The 18,748-nt window shown below is 34.2% G+C and overlaps 1 protein-coding gene across 1 annotated transcript; it reads left to right on the plus strand.

Moving 5' to 3' along the window:
- The first annotated feature begins 209 nt into the window (after nt 1-209).
- On the plus strand, nt 210-3,561 carry LOC141680255 (uncharacterized). The gene is made up of 7 exons (XM_074486531.1): nt 210-309; nt 398-548; nt 649-774; nt 896-983; nt 2,824-3,015; nt 3,082-3,184; nt 3,308-3,561. The coding sequence occupies exons 1-7, from the start codon at nt 210-212 to the stop codon at nt 3,559-3,561; spliced, it is 1,014 nt and encodes a 337-aa protein (XP_074342632.1).
- Nucleotides 3,562-18,748: the final 15,187 nt, after the last annotated feature.

Here is an 18,748-nt window from a genome sequence, read left to right on the forward strand (position 1 = left end):
AACTATTCCACTTAAAGGGTGCCAAATACGACATATATGAAGTAGATTTTTTTAATTATTATTATGATGTGTTGAGCATGATTGGCACCTCTCATGGTGCCTCTATTGTAGACGCTCTTACTGTAGATATATATTCTTAATGAAGGTGACAATTTATGTGTATGTATTTAAATATGAGCCTCAGATGATATGGACTTCATGTCCGATATATGTTGACCTTGTTAGTTGACCGATTCTTTTTTATGATTACTGCTCATGGCGTTGTCTTTGCTCTTTTGATGTCTGGTGTTTGTGTTGCATTTAGCCGAGGTAATCTTTTTTCTTAGATGATCATCATGAGATACATGTTAAAAAAGACCTGTTCATTTTAAACTTTTTATGCATGGCATGGCTTCAGAAACCAATCAAAGGATATGTATTCTGAATTTGAGTTCAGAAGAATATATTGGGAGAATATTTTACAATAAGTTCAATGATTCGGTCATCACTGCCTCAGCTTTCAAATCAGATAATTACATCTCCTTGAAATGCAGGACCACAAGAATTGAGTGCGTATATTACTTGTACTCTCAGAAGTTTCCATGTATTTTTAGTTTTTTACTTCCTCAGTAATTTCTTTACTCATGCAATCCCATCAAATGGTGTCAGATACATTCAAAATGGTCACCCAGATACTGGCTTCCTTGTTTTTGAATCAGAGTTACTGAAATGGTGCAGTTCTCTCCAGATTGATAATGTAAATGCTAAAGCAGTAACTTTTTGTGCCCAACATAGGCAAGAATACAACTTATTTTTGTTTATTCTTAAAAAAGGAAAATTAAGACTATAATTCTAAACATAGAATGATCCTTAATTCTGATATGAATTTTTTTTTTATTTCCCTTGTCGAGATCAGCATCTACAAGGTCTTTGAACTGAGAAACTACAGCATGTTGTACTCCATTTCTGGTACAGATGTGCAAGGCATAAAGACCAGCTATATTATTAAAGATAGATGATAATCCCTCAGAATATTTATTTAAATTTATTTAAATTAACTATAATACAATCATTGTATCATTTTTTTAATAATTACAACATCATGGTCATTATATATATGTTTAATTTTTTGGTGATTGATTTTAATTTTAGTGATTTTTAGTAAGTTATTTGTTCTGATTTTAATTAAGGGGTGTCACTAAATAACCCATAAGTAACCCCTAAATATATATCATTTCACATTTTTTATTAAAATGAGTCAATGTACAACGTCTCCGTACTGCAAATATATATCCCTTATATCCAAGTATACTAGGGTATACCTTGGTAAAACTGAAAAAATGTCACACACAACTACATGGAAATAAATTAAATTCAAATAACAAGTTAGGAATATGTAATTAAAATTAATTAAAGAATTTAATCATGAAGGCAACAACTTGTATAATCAATAAAAGTAATATTATACCCCAATAAGAAATAAAGGTTACTTATATGTCTCTAAAATATAAGATAGGGTGATCATATAAGGGACACTGTTGTTATTCAAGAGAAATTTGCTCCCCCTACACGTTGTGCTAGGATAGTGCGAATTCACTTCGAGGATAAAACATAAACAAGAAATCTAACATGACCGGAAAACTTGAACGGAGGCCACACCTCAATTCGCACGGAAAATCATGTTGACGTGTATATATAGGCCTAACAAATTGTATGGAGATTCGAAGAACTGATGGAAATTCATAAAACTGAGATCTGAATTTATATTCAATATAGATTATACGATATTGATCCAAAATTCAATCTCATCCACATTCTAAAAATTATCTAAACCAAAAATTTAACAGAAAATAATCGAAAATAATATTATATCTAGTTGTAATCAGAAATCGATCAAAACCAAATAATAAATTGTTTGAACAGAATATTACTCAAAGTATGAAATCGAATATGTATCTATATCTAAAATTTAAAAATTGAATTTTAGTTTAGTTGTTATAATTTCAAAAAGTCATAACTTATATTTCATATTAATTAAACTATATTTAAGTTAATAAATTATATATTCATCATAAACTTTTATATCTAAGATGATGTTTTGTATAAAATTAACTTAATCCGAATTTTTTCTGATAATTTTGTTTCCCAATTAAACCGGAACTTAACCAAATTCAATATAATATGAACTTGATATAATTATATGATAATCGAAAATTGATCTGATCTTCATGTCTAAGTTTGCATGTGTGAGAAAAACTAGAAAAAGAGGTTATAATCTCGGTTTTTTCACTGAAAACCATAGATTATGTGAATTGTCATGTTTATGTTAGTAAATGGGCTAAAAAATAAAAGAAAAGGTTAGCTAGCTAGGTCTTTTTCACTGACATTCTCTATCTATCTATCTGCGAGTATATATGTAGAGCCTAATTGGCTAGCTTTGGATGGCTTGTGTCTAAGACATGGACTCTGCTGTTCAAGCCCTTTAAAATGCATGACCTTGAACGTCTAACTTAAAGTCCTTGATCTTTATCTATACAGTACACAAGTCATACAAGTCATAGACACCATTAATTTATATAAAAATATAGTAATTGACTCAATAAAATTAATAAATTGTCCAGGTCAAAGATATTAACTTGGTTTAAATGTACTGCCCTACCCTATGTATTCTCACCGTATCAAACAGCTTGTTTAATAACACCTTGGATGAACTTTATAACAACAACTTGCAGTTGTCTAACACCTATTTTCAAGAGATATTTCTTAGAATATAAATGTTTACACTTTTTTGAATAATATTGTGGGGTAAGTGCCATGAATAACATTTTGACACATCTTCTTGACAGCCGGGGATTAATGATGTTGATTTATACCGATGCCCGAAGACATGCCCCTCTTAAGTTTCATTCAATAGAGGATGGATGTGTTCTTAAATCCTTCAGTTATCCCCTACATCACACAAGAGTGAATTTTATTGAACTGTTCCATGAAAAGGTGCTGGTCAAGCAGGAGAATGAAAATCTTCAAATTCTTGATGTATGTACTTATTTCCTTTATAATAATATGCATGTTCTTTATAATAGTTGAAATTTTTGTTTACAGGTTCTGACGTCTGAGCTGATAGAGGTGAATAGAACTAAATCTATGGTTCTTATTATGTTTTTCTACAAGGCTCATTTAGATGACCTATGGTTGGGACAAAATGGTAAACATCCTTTTCAAAACCTGATGCTAAATATTATTACACCACGATTCGCACGTGCACACACTGTGGATTAATTCTTAACATATGAATTATATATATTGCATTTCATGTGTCTTTGTGCAGCTGGTTCAATAAAGATCAGCAGTATCTTGATCGGTAAATGCCTTGCCAAGATCAATGCTCGTAACACCAGCGTGATAAAAGAATGCAAGTGCAGTGGTAGAAGGTGCAACTTAAGCAAGCCAATCAAAGGTACTAAAATCAAGAGCACTCTTGAAGATGCACTAAAAAACATCACTTCTATCTTTTATGATGAAGAACGCGGTGAGATATACACTGGTCAACGGCTTGGCTTGGTCCATGTTTGGTCGAAATAAAGCAGCTCGATCTCATTGCTTTGAAAACTACATGGCCAAATCTAGACATGTGCAACTAAAGGATCTCATTAGCTTAAAGACTACAATTGGTGTACTATATTTACTTAATTACAAATACATCATGGTAAAATGTAATTGTTGCTAAAACTCAATTATCATGGGTAAGATGATATTAGGCCGGTACTCGGTGTTTTAAACTTGCAGCAGCGTGGCATGTCAAACGGCCTAGTACTCTTACTTCCTAAAATCTTGAATCCACCTGTTCTTATTAATATTCTAATGCTTATCAATATTTTCCCTACAAATTGAGCTAACATAGATAAACTTTTTGAAACATAAGCACTTTCCATTGCATTATGATTCTTATATTTATATTGTTAGAAATATGTACATATATTTTTATGTAAAATTTAACTGGCTCTAGGCCTCATTTCTTTCAACTAAGTAACTTAAATTCCTTATATTGAAAGTGAGTGTTACTTTTAGATTTGCTCTATGTTAGGTTTGCTGTATTTCATACCCGGTAAACTAACTTCAAGTTCCATACCTTTTCCAGTTAAAAAGGTGTTACCAAACTCCACAGTGATTATTACAAGTTAAGTAGCTATTTAATATAAAAATATTAATTACATACCAAAATTAACAACATAACCTCTAGATGCATATGAATAAACCAAACACATATATTTTTTTTTGCCAAGAACCAAACACATATATTTAGTTATCTTGAAACTTGTAGTTTTAATTGAGGAAGTTAAGTTCTATATAATTATAAAAGTGAAATAGTCTTTTGTGTAATTCACCTAAATACCATATTTCTTCTTTTTTGTTTTATATTATATCCACTACTAGAAAAAGTAGAATAGACACTGCCTCTTTGAGATCGGTTGCTTGTGGAGCCTATGTAAAAGGCGTTTTATACATTGATTTTGGGAAACCGATGTCTTTTGTTGTTATAAACATCAGTGTTTTAGCCCAACCGATTTTATATGTCTTTTTTAAAAAATTAATCAACGCACCTTCCCCTGTTTTCCCCCTTAACCAAATAATTCATTCCCTCCATGTGTTTCCCCCCTTGTTTTTTGACTTGATAAAATTCTCCCCCCTTTTTTCACACAAATCTTCCCCCTCTGTTTTATTAAAAAAAAACTAAAATTAAAATCAAAAACAAAACACAAAAAACAAAAAACGTATTCTCTCATCTCTCATAAAAAACTCTCATTTCACCAAGAACAGGTTGCTCATTGTGCTCTCATTTCCCTCTCTATGCTCTCATTTCCCTCTCTGTTCTCTCATATTCTCATATTTTTGGGGGTTGCTCTCATCAAGGTTGCTCTCATTTTCTCCTAAATTTGGGGGTTTCATTGCATTAAGTTGAAGTCGAAGTTGAAGTCGGAGTTGGAGTTCAACTCGGAGTTTAAGTTTGGAGTTTAAGTCCGAGATTGAAGTTAAGTTGGAGGTTAACATTTTTATTAGGTAAGTTTTAAACCCTAATTTCAGAATTGGGGGTTTCAATTTGAAACGCTAATTTTTTAATTTTTAATTAGTTTAAGCATTTGCATCTGCTTGTTTGAGTTGCTTGTTACATAATGTAAGTAAATGAGTTGCTTGTCATATAGAAAACCCTAATTTTATTTTATTTTGTTAAATGATAGGATTTTTGTTGAAATGAGTTGCTTGTCTTTTCTCTGTTTTCTCTAGGAAATGCATGTTATTTTGAGTTAAATACTTGGATGATAGACGAAATCCTCTTTTTGTTCTATATATGCCATTACAGCATATAGTTTACATATAATTTTTGTGTAAACATATATAAAATGACAAGAAGATGGTTCTGTGTAGAATTTATAGTATATAGTAAACATCTTTCATCTATTTGCAGTATAATGTAGATATTAAAATGCATGCCCTGTTTTGATCATCCCAAGATTTATGTGGTAATTTCTGATCATCCCAAGATTTAAACAGATGTTTAAATCCCAGCAAAAATTATGTGGTAATTTCTGATCATCCCAAGATTTAAACAGATGTTTAAATCTTCTTTGACAGCTGATTTATTGACATGGCATTCCAACCAAAGAATCCATGATGCCCAGATGCGCCACCCTGCCGACTCTCCTTCTTGGCGGAATATCGATTACAGGTGGCCTACCTTCGGAAGTGAGCCAAGAAATCTTCGACTAGCTTTATCAGCTAATGGTATTAACCCAAATAACAATGGGATGACCAAATCAGTATTCTTGTTAGCCGGTAGTATTGGTAATATATAATCTTCCTCCGTTGTTATGTTTGAAGAAGAAATTTATGATGTTAACTATATTGGTCTCCGGTCCACATGAACCAGGTAACAACCTTGATGTGTTCTTACAACCGTTAGTTGATGATTTGAAAAAGCTTTAGGAAGAAGGTGAACCGAATGTATATGATGCCTTCACAAAAGCATTTTTCACTTTAAGGGCGACTTTGTTATGGACGATTAATGATTTCCCGGCATATGGTAATTTGTCTGGCTCTGTCAACAAGGGTTATTTGGGTTATCTAGTGTGAAGTGATGATACCGTTGCTAACTATTTACCTTATAGTGGGAAAATATGTTACCAAGGTCATCGTCGGTATTTGCCTAGGAATAATCCATACAAGAGGAAGAAGGCAGCCTTTAATGGTGAACAAGAGTTTGGACTGCCAATGCAACCCCTTTCCGGACAAGAGGTGTTAGCACAACAAGAAAACATTAAATTTTCATATGGAAAGGAAGTAAAGAAGTCAAAGAAGATGGACTGTGCTTGGAAGAAGAAGTCGGTATTTTTTGAGTTGGAAAACTGGAAATTCCATCACGTTTGTCACTGCCTCAATATTATGCATGTTGAGAAAAATGTGTGCGATAGTCTAATTGAGATGCTACTAAATTTAAAGTTCAAGATAGTGAGGCATCTCGGCTTGATATGATGGATATGGGGGTTATAACTGATTTAGCTCCAGAAGTAGGAGAAAAATGAACTTATATGCCTCCTTCCAGTTTTACTCTAACAAAAACTGAAAAAAGAAAAGTGTTGAAATCCCTCTAATCAATGAAGTTGCCATATGGGCATTCGTCAAACATACGATATTGTGTATCCATGGAGGATTTAAAGATATTTGGGATGAATTCTCATGATTTCCATGTATTTCTTCAACAATTACTCCCGGTCGTAATTCGTTATGTACTTCCGAAGAATGTTAGAGTTAGCATAATAAGACTCTGCTTCTTTTTCAACACTTTGTGCAACAAGACTGTTGACATATCAAAACTTGATAAATTGCAACCTGGTGTGGTATTAACCTTATGTGAGCTTAAAAAAATATTTTTACTTTTTTTTTGATATAATGATACATCTAATAGTGCACTTGGTCAGGGAATTGCGTTTATATGGACCAGTTTTCTATAGATGGATGTATCCATTTGAGCGTTTTAATAAAGTGTTGAAAGTTACGTGCGAAACCGTTATTTTCCAGAAGGTTGTATAGCCGAAGCATACTTGAAAGAAGAATCTGTAGAATTTTGCATAGAGTTTTCTAGAAATAGTTTCACAACTGCCGGTCTTTCGAAGGACCAAGGCAAACTTTCTGGTCCATTATCGGTTACAACAGTAAAATATGTTGAAGAGAAAGAACGAGATGAGGCGCATCTACACGTCCTCTTAAACAATAGTGAAGTGTTTCCATATATTAAGTAAGTCACTTTTCTTTTCCTTTTCTTGATTAATTTTGTAATTAGCATTATTTTAGTTTGTAACCAAAAATTTATGCGTTTTCAAAGGATGCATAAGGAGTTGCTTAAAAATAATTATGAAGGAAAAAAACACTATTCAGTGGATGATTAGGGAGCATAATAGGCTATTTGATGATTGGTTTGGGAACAAAGGTATGACTAAATTGAATGACAAAGTCGAAGGTATTTCTGAAACTATAAGTGGCTACCAGGAAAACCATCGTGACTGTTTTGACTTTTGATGGTTATCTAGTTGACGGGATCCGATACTTGACAAATGAGCGAGACGATGCTGGGGTTGTTCAAAATAGTGTAGTCTCTTTAGTTGTTAAGACTGTCCAAGTTTGTAGTGCTAAGGATTTAAATCACGTAGAGAGTGATATGGCATTTTATGGTAGGATTGAAGAACTATGGGAATTGGATTACAACTTATTTAAAGCCCCGTTGTTCTTGTACAAATGGGAAGAATGTGACAGAGGCGTCAAGGCTCACACTTGTGGACCTTAATCGACAAGGCCACAAGAATGACAAATATGTGTCTGTTGATCAAGTGAAACAAGTTTTCTATGTCGAAGATCCTGTTGATTCTAACTGGTCAGTCGTATTGACCTCAACAACCAGAGACTATCACGAGATATACAATGATGATGATCTTGGAGATACAATTCTAGAAAACCCTTCATTCTGCTCTAACATCCCCATAGTTGATTCTAGTGTTGATGACGACGAAGAGTCTAATGTTGGCAATAAAAGCAAGGATGGCGAGGAAATCTGGCTGAAGAAGCGATCCAAGGCTTAAAAATCATATTCACTTGATTTACAGTTTTGTTTAAAAATAGGCTTCTCAAATTTATATATATTTAAGTGATGTATTGTAGAATTATGGATGTTATCGAAAAAACTTGGAGTATATTTGTCAACTTTTTATGTAGAAATATATGATATAATTACTTGGAGTTTTTTTTTTGCCAAGTGGTTTTAAGTAGTTTTACGGTAATAAATATAAATTTTTGTGATTATCTGATTTAATATCTGATATAATTATTGATGTTGACTTGAGATTATCGATAAGTTTTTGTGAATTTTGATTGTAGATTGTTAAGTAGTTTTATGGGAATAAATATAAAATTGAATCTTTTTGTGTGCCTACATCATTGTCGTGTTTTTCATTGTTAATAGCATTATTCAATTTATATTGATGGTATACATTCTGTATATTCATCGGTAATCTTATCTCTTATTCCTACTCTATTTGGTTAATACAGAAAATATGGTAAAGAAAGGAAAAAAAATCTAAAAAATAGTGTAAAGAATAATTGGATGAGAAGCACATAAATGACTCCCCAGTACCGGAAGATGCACCATGTGTACCAGATCCTGACCCGGTTCCTCCAACGGACAATATTGTTCCCCAACAGACAGCTCCACAACCCACTGAAAGTAGTACACAATCTACCAAAAGCAAGACATCTGGAGCAGCCCGAGGTGTTTTAATTGAGTTGTAGTTCCAGTTGGAGACGAATGACAAACTACATTTCTACATAGGTATGCTGGCAAGGACAATGGTGCTAATTGACATTCCGACTTGGCCAAAGGTTGACCCTAACTTCAAAGAGGGAATATGGAATGAATTTAAGGTACATCAGTTACAATCGCAATTGACATTAATCTCATGGTTTTTATATAAAAAAAGTTATACTGTCTGAACTTGTTAAACTAGTGCTTCAAGATACTTACGAACTGATTCCTGAAAGTCGGAAGAGGTTTCTACAGTCGAAAGGCGCAAAATGGAGAAATTTTAAGGCTAAATTGACAGCGGAACATGTGATGCCCTATGTTGGAAAAAAGAAGAAGCTACAGAAGCCACCAAAGTAATATGCTTTTGTCGGCAAGAAAGCGTGGAGATGATTTTTTTTATTTTTTTGAGTAGATTTAATTGTAAAAATTACAGTAATTAACAAGATTTATTTGTATAAAGGAAGAGAATAAAAAATAGAGTGAAAGAGTGGGACAACGAAAATATCCACACCGACTGTCAAGAAAACGATACATTGGATTGGAAGAAGAAGAAGAAGTAAGAGTCGGATCATTTTTCTTGTAGTACTCACATTTTTATTTTTATGAATGTGTCTTAATTTTTTTGTAGATACGCTCGGGGAGGTTGGAGCCTGATGAAAGGCCAGATAGGGCAATTATGTGGAAAATGCCGGTATGACAAAGGATGGGACTCTTGACCCAGAACTGGCAGAAATAATTCAATAAATTGTAAGACTTATTATAATTTTTTTCTTCTAAAATTTTCCAAATTATACCTAATTACTCTAATGGTTTTAATAGGATTCCTTACTCGAAAGGAAAAAAAATGGTGAATTCAAGCCGGATGGAACTAATGATGTACTCACCACTATATTGGAAACTTCAGAGCATGCGGGAAGGGTTCGAAGAGCTGTTTCATAATCTTGAGTTGCAAATTGGTGAGTTGAAAGCTTTGGTTGCTGGGGAAAAACTACACTCACCAATGTCTGAAAAAGCAAGATGTCCTGCGGTGAAAGAACAAGAACAAAAGAACAGAAGGAAAGTTGGAAAAGATTTGATGATGAATTGATGAACGATGAGGATAAAGAGGGTGTATATTTTGTTGTTATTATTCCTCCTAGTGGTCCACCGGGACAAAAGGTATACAATTACAGTGTATACTTGATTCATTTCTATGATAATGTTGCATGTTATTAAATTGTTTGAGCCGGTAATGTCTATTTGTCCTCACAAATGTGAAATGGCAGTGAAGAGCATTGATAACAAGGTAGCTTTTGGTGTTATTTTTGATGAGGGGGATGGAATGAGTAGATCGGTTCATGGATTGCCTCTAGAACCAGGATTTATTCGTGTTGGGGTGGACGGAAGCATCCAGGATGATACTTTGGTGCCTGTTCCTGTGGTTGGTGAGATAGAGACCGTCCAGCAAGCCATTGGTTCTCATTTAGAATGCCCTAAAGACATGATCATATACACCTCCAGTACTTGTTCCGAGGTATATAAATTTAATTATAAACCAAGTGTCATTTTTTTAGGAGATTACAAATTTACACTAAAGTGAATAATACGGGTATATGCTTAAATATTTATTTACGGAAAAAGAAAAATGCGCGGAATGTGAGTGAGGTGCAGAGAATGCATAATGCATTTAATTCTGTGCAGGACAATGTGCCTCCTCGCTTTAGGCTGTTGTATAGATTTGTATCGACGGTGATGAAGAAAAGTGGAAAATTGATACCGGTTTCATGTGATTTTAAAATCTTTGGAATTAAAAGAACTATATATTTACTTCATGAGAACGTACTTGAATTGCTAGAGTTTAAAATGATTGGGTAGTCTGCTATATCAACATACATGGCGTAAAGTTCTTTTTATACTATTTTAAAATCTGGTCTCATTTTATATAGTAACGATCTATTTAAACAAAATGTAATTTTTTATTTTTTTTATTTTTAGGTATTTGTATTTAGTGTTTCGGGATACGCCGAGTAGAGATTTATCAGCGATGTTTGCTTTTCTTCATCCGTCCACATACAAGTTGAATGATGAATTTAATGAATATGTTGTGCAAAGGCTAAAAGGTGAAGTTCTTCGGATGAACTTTATGCCTTATAACTACAAATACGTCTCTTTTTACGCGTCATTTTTAAAATATTGTATGGCCTTGATAGTCATATAGTTGTTGGTAAATTAATTATAATATATGTAAATTGTCGGATATGTAATTTAAATGCTCACTTTAATTTATTTATAATGAAACAGTTTATATTGGATTTTGATCGTGCTTTGGAAATCAGAAGCTTTCATCCTTAATCCATTGCCTCATCATCCTTATCCCAGGATCTTGAAACGGCTTTAATGCGGTAATTTTTTACTTCAATTTATAATTATATATAGAATATAATCGGTAATTTTTGGATTTGACACTATATTTTATAATTATACATTTACAAAGCAGTGAGATCTTATAATGCTCACGAAGGACGGGTAAATAAGAATCCCAAAGTTAAAAACCTGTTGTGCGTATTTAGTCAATTTTTTAATTTTTCATTTTTGTAAATTATAGAATTATGGTTAATCTTCGATGTCATTAATTGTCAACAATTTTTTGGAATGTATAGGGATGCCCTAAACAACCAGGTGGCCCAAAATATGGATATATTGTCAGGCGATATATGAAAGATTTAATTGAGGACCAGGAGATGAAGCTGCTAGACAAGGTATATTTTTTTTACCTTTCAGTTGGTTAAGGAATGACATAGGTTTATTCTGTTCGAGTGGGCCTCCAAGAGTCGTAGGTCTTATACAAAGGAGGACCTTGACGTTGTTCCCTATGAGACGCTTGATTATATCCAATCCATCATGTAGCTGTTTTGCGACTCTAGCTTGGTGACTCTAGCTTGTCAACTGTTATTTATATTACAAACTGAAAAACACCTTTATTTTGGTTGCATGTATTTGGATTGTAACTAGTAATTAGAAAAGATTATGGATTTCTAGTAGTTCAAGTTTGGTGGTTTAGATTTGAAACTATGTAGCTAGTATTATATCAGGTTGATAATTTAGATGTTAGGAGATTGGGATGTTAATTTGGATGTTTGAAGATTGGAATGTTAATTTAGATGTTTGGAAGGAAATGATAGTTTGGTAAATATTAGAAGCTGAATTTGGTTGTTAATTCACAATTTCTTGTTTTTTTGGCAATTTTTTGGCATCTGTGTTTTTAAATTTTGCATGGATAAAACAGGTGATCAGATATCATTTTATACAAAGCAACTGATTTTAAAACAAAGCCATTTATCATCGTTCTTTTACATAAAACTGATGTTAATTTAACACTCTAAACATCTGTTATAAAATAAAAAAATGATGTATGTCAAAACTTAATACATCAATTTTAGTTAAACATTGACATAGTAAGACCAATGTTAAATACTACAACAAAAAATCTTAAAATAGAAAACTGATGTTGTTAAGCTTTATAGACATGAGTTGATCACCAATAGACATCGGTTTCCAATAAAGAACTGATGTCAAACGTTATGTTTACATCGGTTTTAGATGAAAACTGTTGCTACTGGTATTAGTAACATCAGTTTAATGGTTAAATGGAAAGATTTTTCTTAGCTTGCATATATTTAAATTGATAAAAATATCATATTATGATAATATATGAAGATTATATGCATGAGAAATTTAATATCAAGTTACAGAAATAAGTTTTAACAAGGAACTGATGTTATATGTCATATTTAACATCTGTTTAAAAGGAATATTAAATGGGGGGGGGTCTTTAACATAAACTCAAGAAGACATGCTATTTTTTCATTCATAGACATCGGTTTTTAGGCGATGTCTATTGACGTTTTTCTAATAGTGATCGTTTAGATCTAAATCATAATTAGTCTTACATATAGATATTGAAATTAACTAATTTAAATATTTAATAGACATAGAAATGCACTTAATTTTTATATACTTTAAAAGTTATTAATAGAGTATTCTACAACACATTTTGTACATTTATGATTAACAAATTTAAAATGTATTTATATTAAAATTTATGCATACACACTAATATATTTTTATTATTATTATTATTATTATATTATCATTTTTAAATCAAAATTTCCTATTATTTTTCTTAAAAAGAACTTTAAGAATAATATATATAATATATATGTTGGAACGTAAATGGGCTTCACTCTATTTTTAACGCAAAACACAAGGTTTAAGAGCATCTCCGATGCTAACAATATGTTATGTATCATATCTACGTGTCAGTCTATTATACCTAATGTGTAAAATATATACCTGTCATGTCCATGTTTGTATATGTGGGAAAGAAACTAGAAAGAGTGGTTGTCTAGTTTTTTCACTCACATTCTGTATGTGTCTATTCTTCGAGTATGTATGTATTATATCATATGTTGTAAATCTCACTAACAAATATAGCAACATAGAAGCAAGTGTATAAAGAATTTAGCAAGTTTAGGCCAAGACCACAAGTTAACAAAACAAAGCATGCAGGTAAACAAAATCAGTAACTGAAATAACGAAGAGAGAAAGAAAGATGTACCCGAAACCATAGCTTTTAACTAGTGACTGAAATAAAGGTTCACAGATACAAAATGCCAAGAAAAATGATCACAGCTGAGTCACCAGGCCTTGCTCGATGTCCTGGATGCTCTTGAAGAGAATATTGCCCCTACCTGCTGCGTTTGGGATGCGCACAATATCTCCACCAGGATAAAACAGCTCGGAGTTTATGTTAAGAGCAGCAACAAAAGCTCCACTTCGACCAGCACCTCAGTCGCCGGAAAATATCAGCACTTCAGGACTTTTGGGAGAGAAATGCAGAGAGGTTGAAGAGAAGAGAAGAGAATGTAGTGTGTATAATACATTCACTTTAACCTCTATTTATAGGAGAGGAGAAAATGAAACTGTCCACACACTTAATATCTGAATTAAACTGCTTCATTAATAAAAAATCAAAACTGATCAGATTTTGAATTTAAATTACTTGTAACAGCTTTTCACATTAACACCCATTAAAACCCACATTATTATCAGAACTTAAGTTAATTTCTGATCTGATATCAGAACTTAAGTTAAGTTCTGATATCAGAACTTAAGTTAAGTTCTGAGATATCATATCAGAACTTAAGTTCTGATTGTATTCATCAGTTACAGATCAGATTATATTATTTGTCCAGGTTCAAGGTATTTAGACTAAGCCCAACAATTTATAATAATCCAATCACTGATAAATAAATTCGAATTAAAATTAATTCTCAAATAAATAAAATCTTCGCCCAGGTCACCTCGTGTACGCGAGACGCCGAGACATTCGCCCAAATCGCCCTTCGACCCGACCCGGTCCGGTCTGGTCCGGTGCGGTGCGTGGCGGGGCGCGCGCGTATGTGTGTGTGTGTGCGCGTGAAGCACACAACAACACAATGGACCATCACACACCTTAGTAGTTGTATACTACTCATGTGGGTAATACCATATAAAGCACACAACCTCCTTTATTTATTTCAATGTGGGACAAACATTCTCAAATTTTTCCAAGCTTTTCCAAGCTACTTTCAACTCTCATTTCATATGGATTTCATTAAGAAAATTCTTAAAACCATACATGAAAATTTAAGTTCAAATATCATTGAACAATTTCCAATCATTAGATTTTAGGATTAACATCAAGAACATAATTAAATTAAGCTCTAAAATCCTAATTTTCTAACAATCCCCCACAAATCCATATAGAAATGTGATCAATTTCCCATCATGACTTGTTTTTTCAGAGTCGGTACCCTTCCGGGTTTGAACCCTCCTAATTCCTCTACTTCAATGGCTATCGGACTCAGATGGAATGTTTCACCTTGAATCTTAATCCGTTTAGTATAACCATATTCCATAGACGACGACAAGTCAAAGGTTATGGTGCCAATCTACGGCTTTGAGACATTAATGGTCATGTCTCGATCCTGTTCATCGAATGCTTCAAGGATTAACCCTATCCTCTAATTGCGACCACACAATTACATTCGCTTAGCTGGGCATCTCCAGAGATATACTGCCTATATCTCGTCAAATGACTTGATCCCATTCAGAGTTTTAACACTCTTGCTTTTCTGGCAGTGTCCGTACCTTCTAGGTTTACAGGAGATAGACTCAGATACTATAGTATCATCCATGTAGCAAAGGTACTACCAACTCATCCTTACAGCTTGTTATTACCCATTGAATACACTTCGAGGGATCTCCTCTCATGTGTATTGGGTTCCCACTGTTGATGAATTATGATGGGTTGACAGTCCCATCCCCAACCTTGACTTAAGGACCACTGCAGGTTCCAGTCCTTTAGTAAGAGGATCAGCTATATTATTCTGAGTTCCTATGAACTCTATAGCTATAATCCTATCAGTCACTAAACCCCTTATAGACTTGAGTCTAACTTGGATGTGTCTCTTAGTTTTAGCATTATGCTTTTTACTGCTAATCTTGTCGATAGTTGTTCGACTATCACAGTGAATAGCAATAGCAGGAAGCGGTCTGCTTACTACAGGTATTGCAGACATAAGTCCGTGTAACCATTCAGCCTCCGTCCCTATAGCGTCAAGTGCACACAACTCAGCCTCAAAAATAGACCGAGTAATTATAGTCTGTCTGCTTGACTTCCAGGATATTGCTCTACCAGCCAAGGTGAACACGTATCCAGTCACTCCATTGGAACCAGACTTCTTAGCTATCCAACTTGCATCACTGTACCCTTCAAGCACACCAGGAAATCTCCTGTAGTGTAAACTAAGGTACATTGTGCCTTTTAGATATCTAAGTACTCTATCAAGAGCATCCCAATGAATTCTGTTTGGACAGCTTGTATATCTAGCCAATTTAGATACAGAATATGAAATATTTGGTCTAGTGCAGTTAGCAAGATACTGCAAGCTCCCAATAATATGAGAATACCTTAACTGAGACACAGGCACTCCTGAAGTATTCTTGACAAGGGAAACTCTCGAATCATAAGGTGTACTAGCGATTCTATACTGTGAATAACCATATTTTTCAAGTATAGATTTCTCTATATAATGAGATTGAGTCAAGGTTATTCCTTCAGTGGACTGAATCAGTTTAATTCCAAGAATCACACTTGCCTCACCCATATCCTTCATTTCAAAATGCCTTTTCAAGAATTCTTTAGTCTCGTTAATAATCTCAATATTGGTTCCAAACAGTAAAATGTCATCCACATATAGGCACAAAATAACACACTCATTACCTTTAACTTTAGTGTAGACACACTTATCACTTTCATTAATCTTATAATTGAAAGGCAATATAGTTTCATCAAACTTTTTATGCCAATCTCTGGGAGCTTGTTTCAAGCCATAGATGGACTTGATCAACTTACATACTTTCCTTTCATTGCCTGATGCAACAAATCCATCAGGCTGATCCATATAAAACTCTTCCTCAAGTTCACCATGAAGAAAAGCCGTCTTTACATCCATCTGATGGATGATAAGACCATGGACTGAAGCCAATGCTATAAGCATTCGGATTGTTACCATTCTTGCAACCGGAGAGTATGTATCAAAATAATCAATTCCTTCCTTTTGCTTAAAACCCTTAGCTACCAGTCTAGCTTTGTACTTATCTATTGAGCCGTCAGGGTTCAACTTCCTTTTAAAGACCCATTTGCACCCAATAGTAGAACACCCAGGAGGGAGATCAACCAACTCCCGTGTTCCATTAGAAATAATAGAGTCAATTTCACTCTTGACAGCGCCCTTCCAGTGCCTTGACTCAGAAGAATCCATAGCTTGCCAGAAAGTTAAAGGTTCGTCCTTGATATTGTAAGTGATGAAATCACCTCCAAAATCCTTGACTACCTTTGCACGCTTACTTCTCCTTGGTTCCTCTAGTTCCTTAGGACTAGAGCTACTACTAGGTTCCGCCCCCACATTTATCATTTTTTCCACATGATCAGGAATAGAACTTGATGTGTGAGTAGGATCTTCCTCAGAAGTCGTTTCAGGTATTCCAGTCTTCATAGGGTAGACATCATCAAAGAATGTCGCATCTCGAAATTCAACTATCGTGTTTGCCACTATACCATCTATGTCAGATTTTAACACTAAAAATCTCATAGCTGTAGTGGTTTCAAGATAGCCCAGAAAGATACAGTCAACAGTCTTTGGACCTAGTTTCTTTCTCTTGTGTTCAGGAACAAGCACCTTAGCAAGGCACCCCCACACACGAACATACTTAAGACTAGTCATCCTGCCTTTCCATAACTCCAAGGGTGCTTTATCCATGTGTTTCAGAGGGACTCTATTCAAAATATGGCAAGCCGTATTCAGAGCCTCTCCCCACATGTATTTAGGTAACCAAGAGTTAATAAGCATATTATTAATCATATCTTTAAATGTTCTGTTCTTTCGCTCAGCAACCCCATTAGACTCAGGTGTGTATGGTGGAGTAACTTCATGAACTATACCATTATTTGCACAAAATTCATTAAAAGCATTACTCGTATACTCACCACCTCTATCAGATCTCAATCTTTTAAGTAGCTTACTAGTTTGTTTTTCTACTTCAGTTTTATATATAATGAATTTACTAAGTGCTTCATCCTTATGTCTAAGTAAATAAACATAACAGTATCTACTACTATCATCTATAAAAGTAATGAAGTATCTAAACTGGTCCTTGGTCAACACACCACCAAATTCACAAATATCAGTGTGTACTAAATCTAACAAGTCTGAATCCCTAACAACGTTATGAAAAGGTTTCCTTATCTGTTTAGCAGACACACATACTTGACATTTAGAATTCTTTTCTATGGTATATTTTGGAATCAACTCTAAGTTCATTATGTTCTTAAGAGCACCAAAGTTTAAATGACCTAGTCTAGCATGCCATATATTTGAGGATTCAATACAGTTAACAGTAGGAATAACATTATTATTCAAATTTCCCAAAACGGGATCCGCATTAATAACAAATAAACCATTTGACAAGTAACCCTTGCCAAAGAATTTACCAGTGTGAATAAGAACTATTTTATTACACTTGTACGAAATTTCTAAACCACTAGAAACTAAACAACTTCCACTTATTATATTTCTACGCATGTTGGGAACATGATGCACTCTCGTCAGAGATAGAATACGTCCTGAAGGGAACTTCAGATCCACGTTTCCAACTCCATGTACTTGAGCAACACTAGTATTCCCCATCTTCACAGTCAGGCTATGACTCTGTTGATAAGATACAAATAAACTAATATCAGCACAAATATGTACATTAGCTCCAGTATCTATCAACCATTCATTTGACAGATAGGTAGAAAATATCACAGGGTTGTAGGATACATACCGGTCAACGTCGGTTTCAGAAGCCGTAGCCTCACCAACAACCATGTTCACTACAGGCCCACTTGCGGTTCCAAGCACAACATTTGCTTGCGCTACCTCGGTTTTCTTCGCTTTCTTCGTAGGGCAGTCCTTACTCCAGTGCCCAACCTGCCCACAAGACCAGCATGGTTTGTTTGCCTTGGGTTTCTTGGCCTTGTCCTTGTCACTCTTAGGTTTATTACTATTAGCTTTCTTAGCAAAAGCCTTCCTCTTTCGTCCTACAGTTGCTATGTTTACCTTCGAGGTACCATGTTCAGTTGGCATCACATGTCCGTGTTTGGACTTGTGTTGTTCTTGCACCGAGATGTCCAGCATAAGGTTGGTCCAGGTGATCTCTCCTTTCTGTCTTTTCAGGGAGAGAGAGAACTCTTCCCAAGACTTCGGGAGCTTTTCAATCACACTCATCACCTTGAACTTCTCCGAGAGATTCATTCCAGACTCCTTCAAAGCATGCACTATCATCTCGAACTCA

This window comes from Apium graveolens, chromosome 8 (genome assembly GCF_009905375.1).
Source record: "Apium graveolens cultivar Ventura chromosome 8, ASM990537v1, whole genome shotgun sequence".
In the NCBI taxonomy this organism is placed as follows: Eukaryota; Viridiplantae; Streptophyta; class Magnoliopsida; order Apiales; family Apiaceae; genus Apium; species Apium graveolens.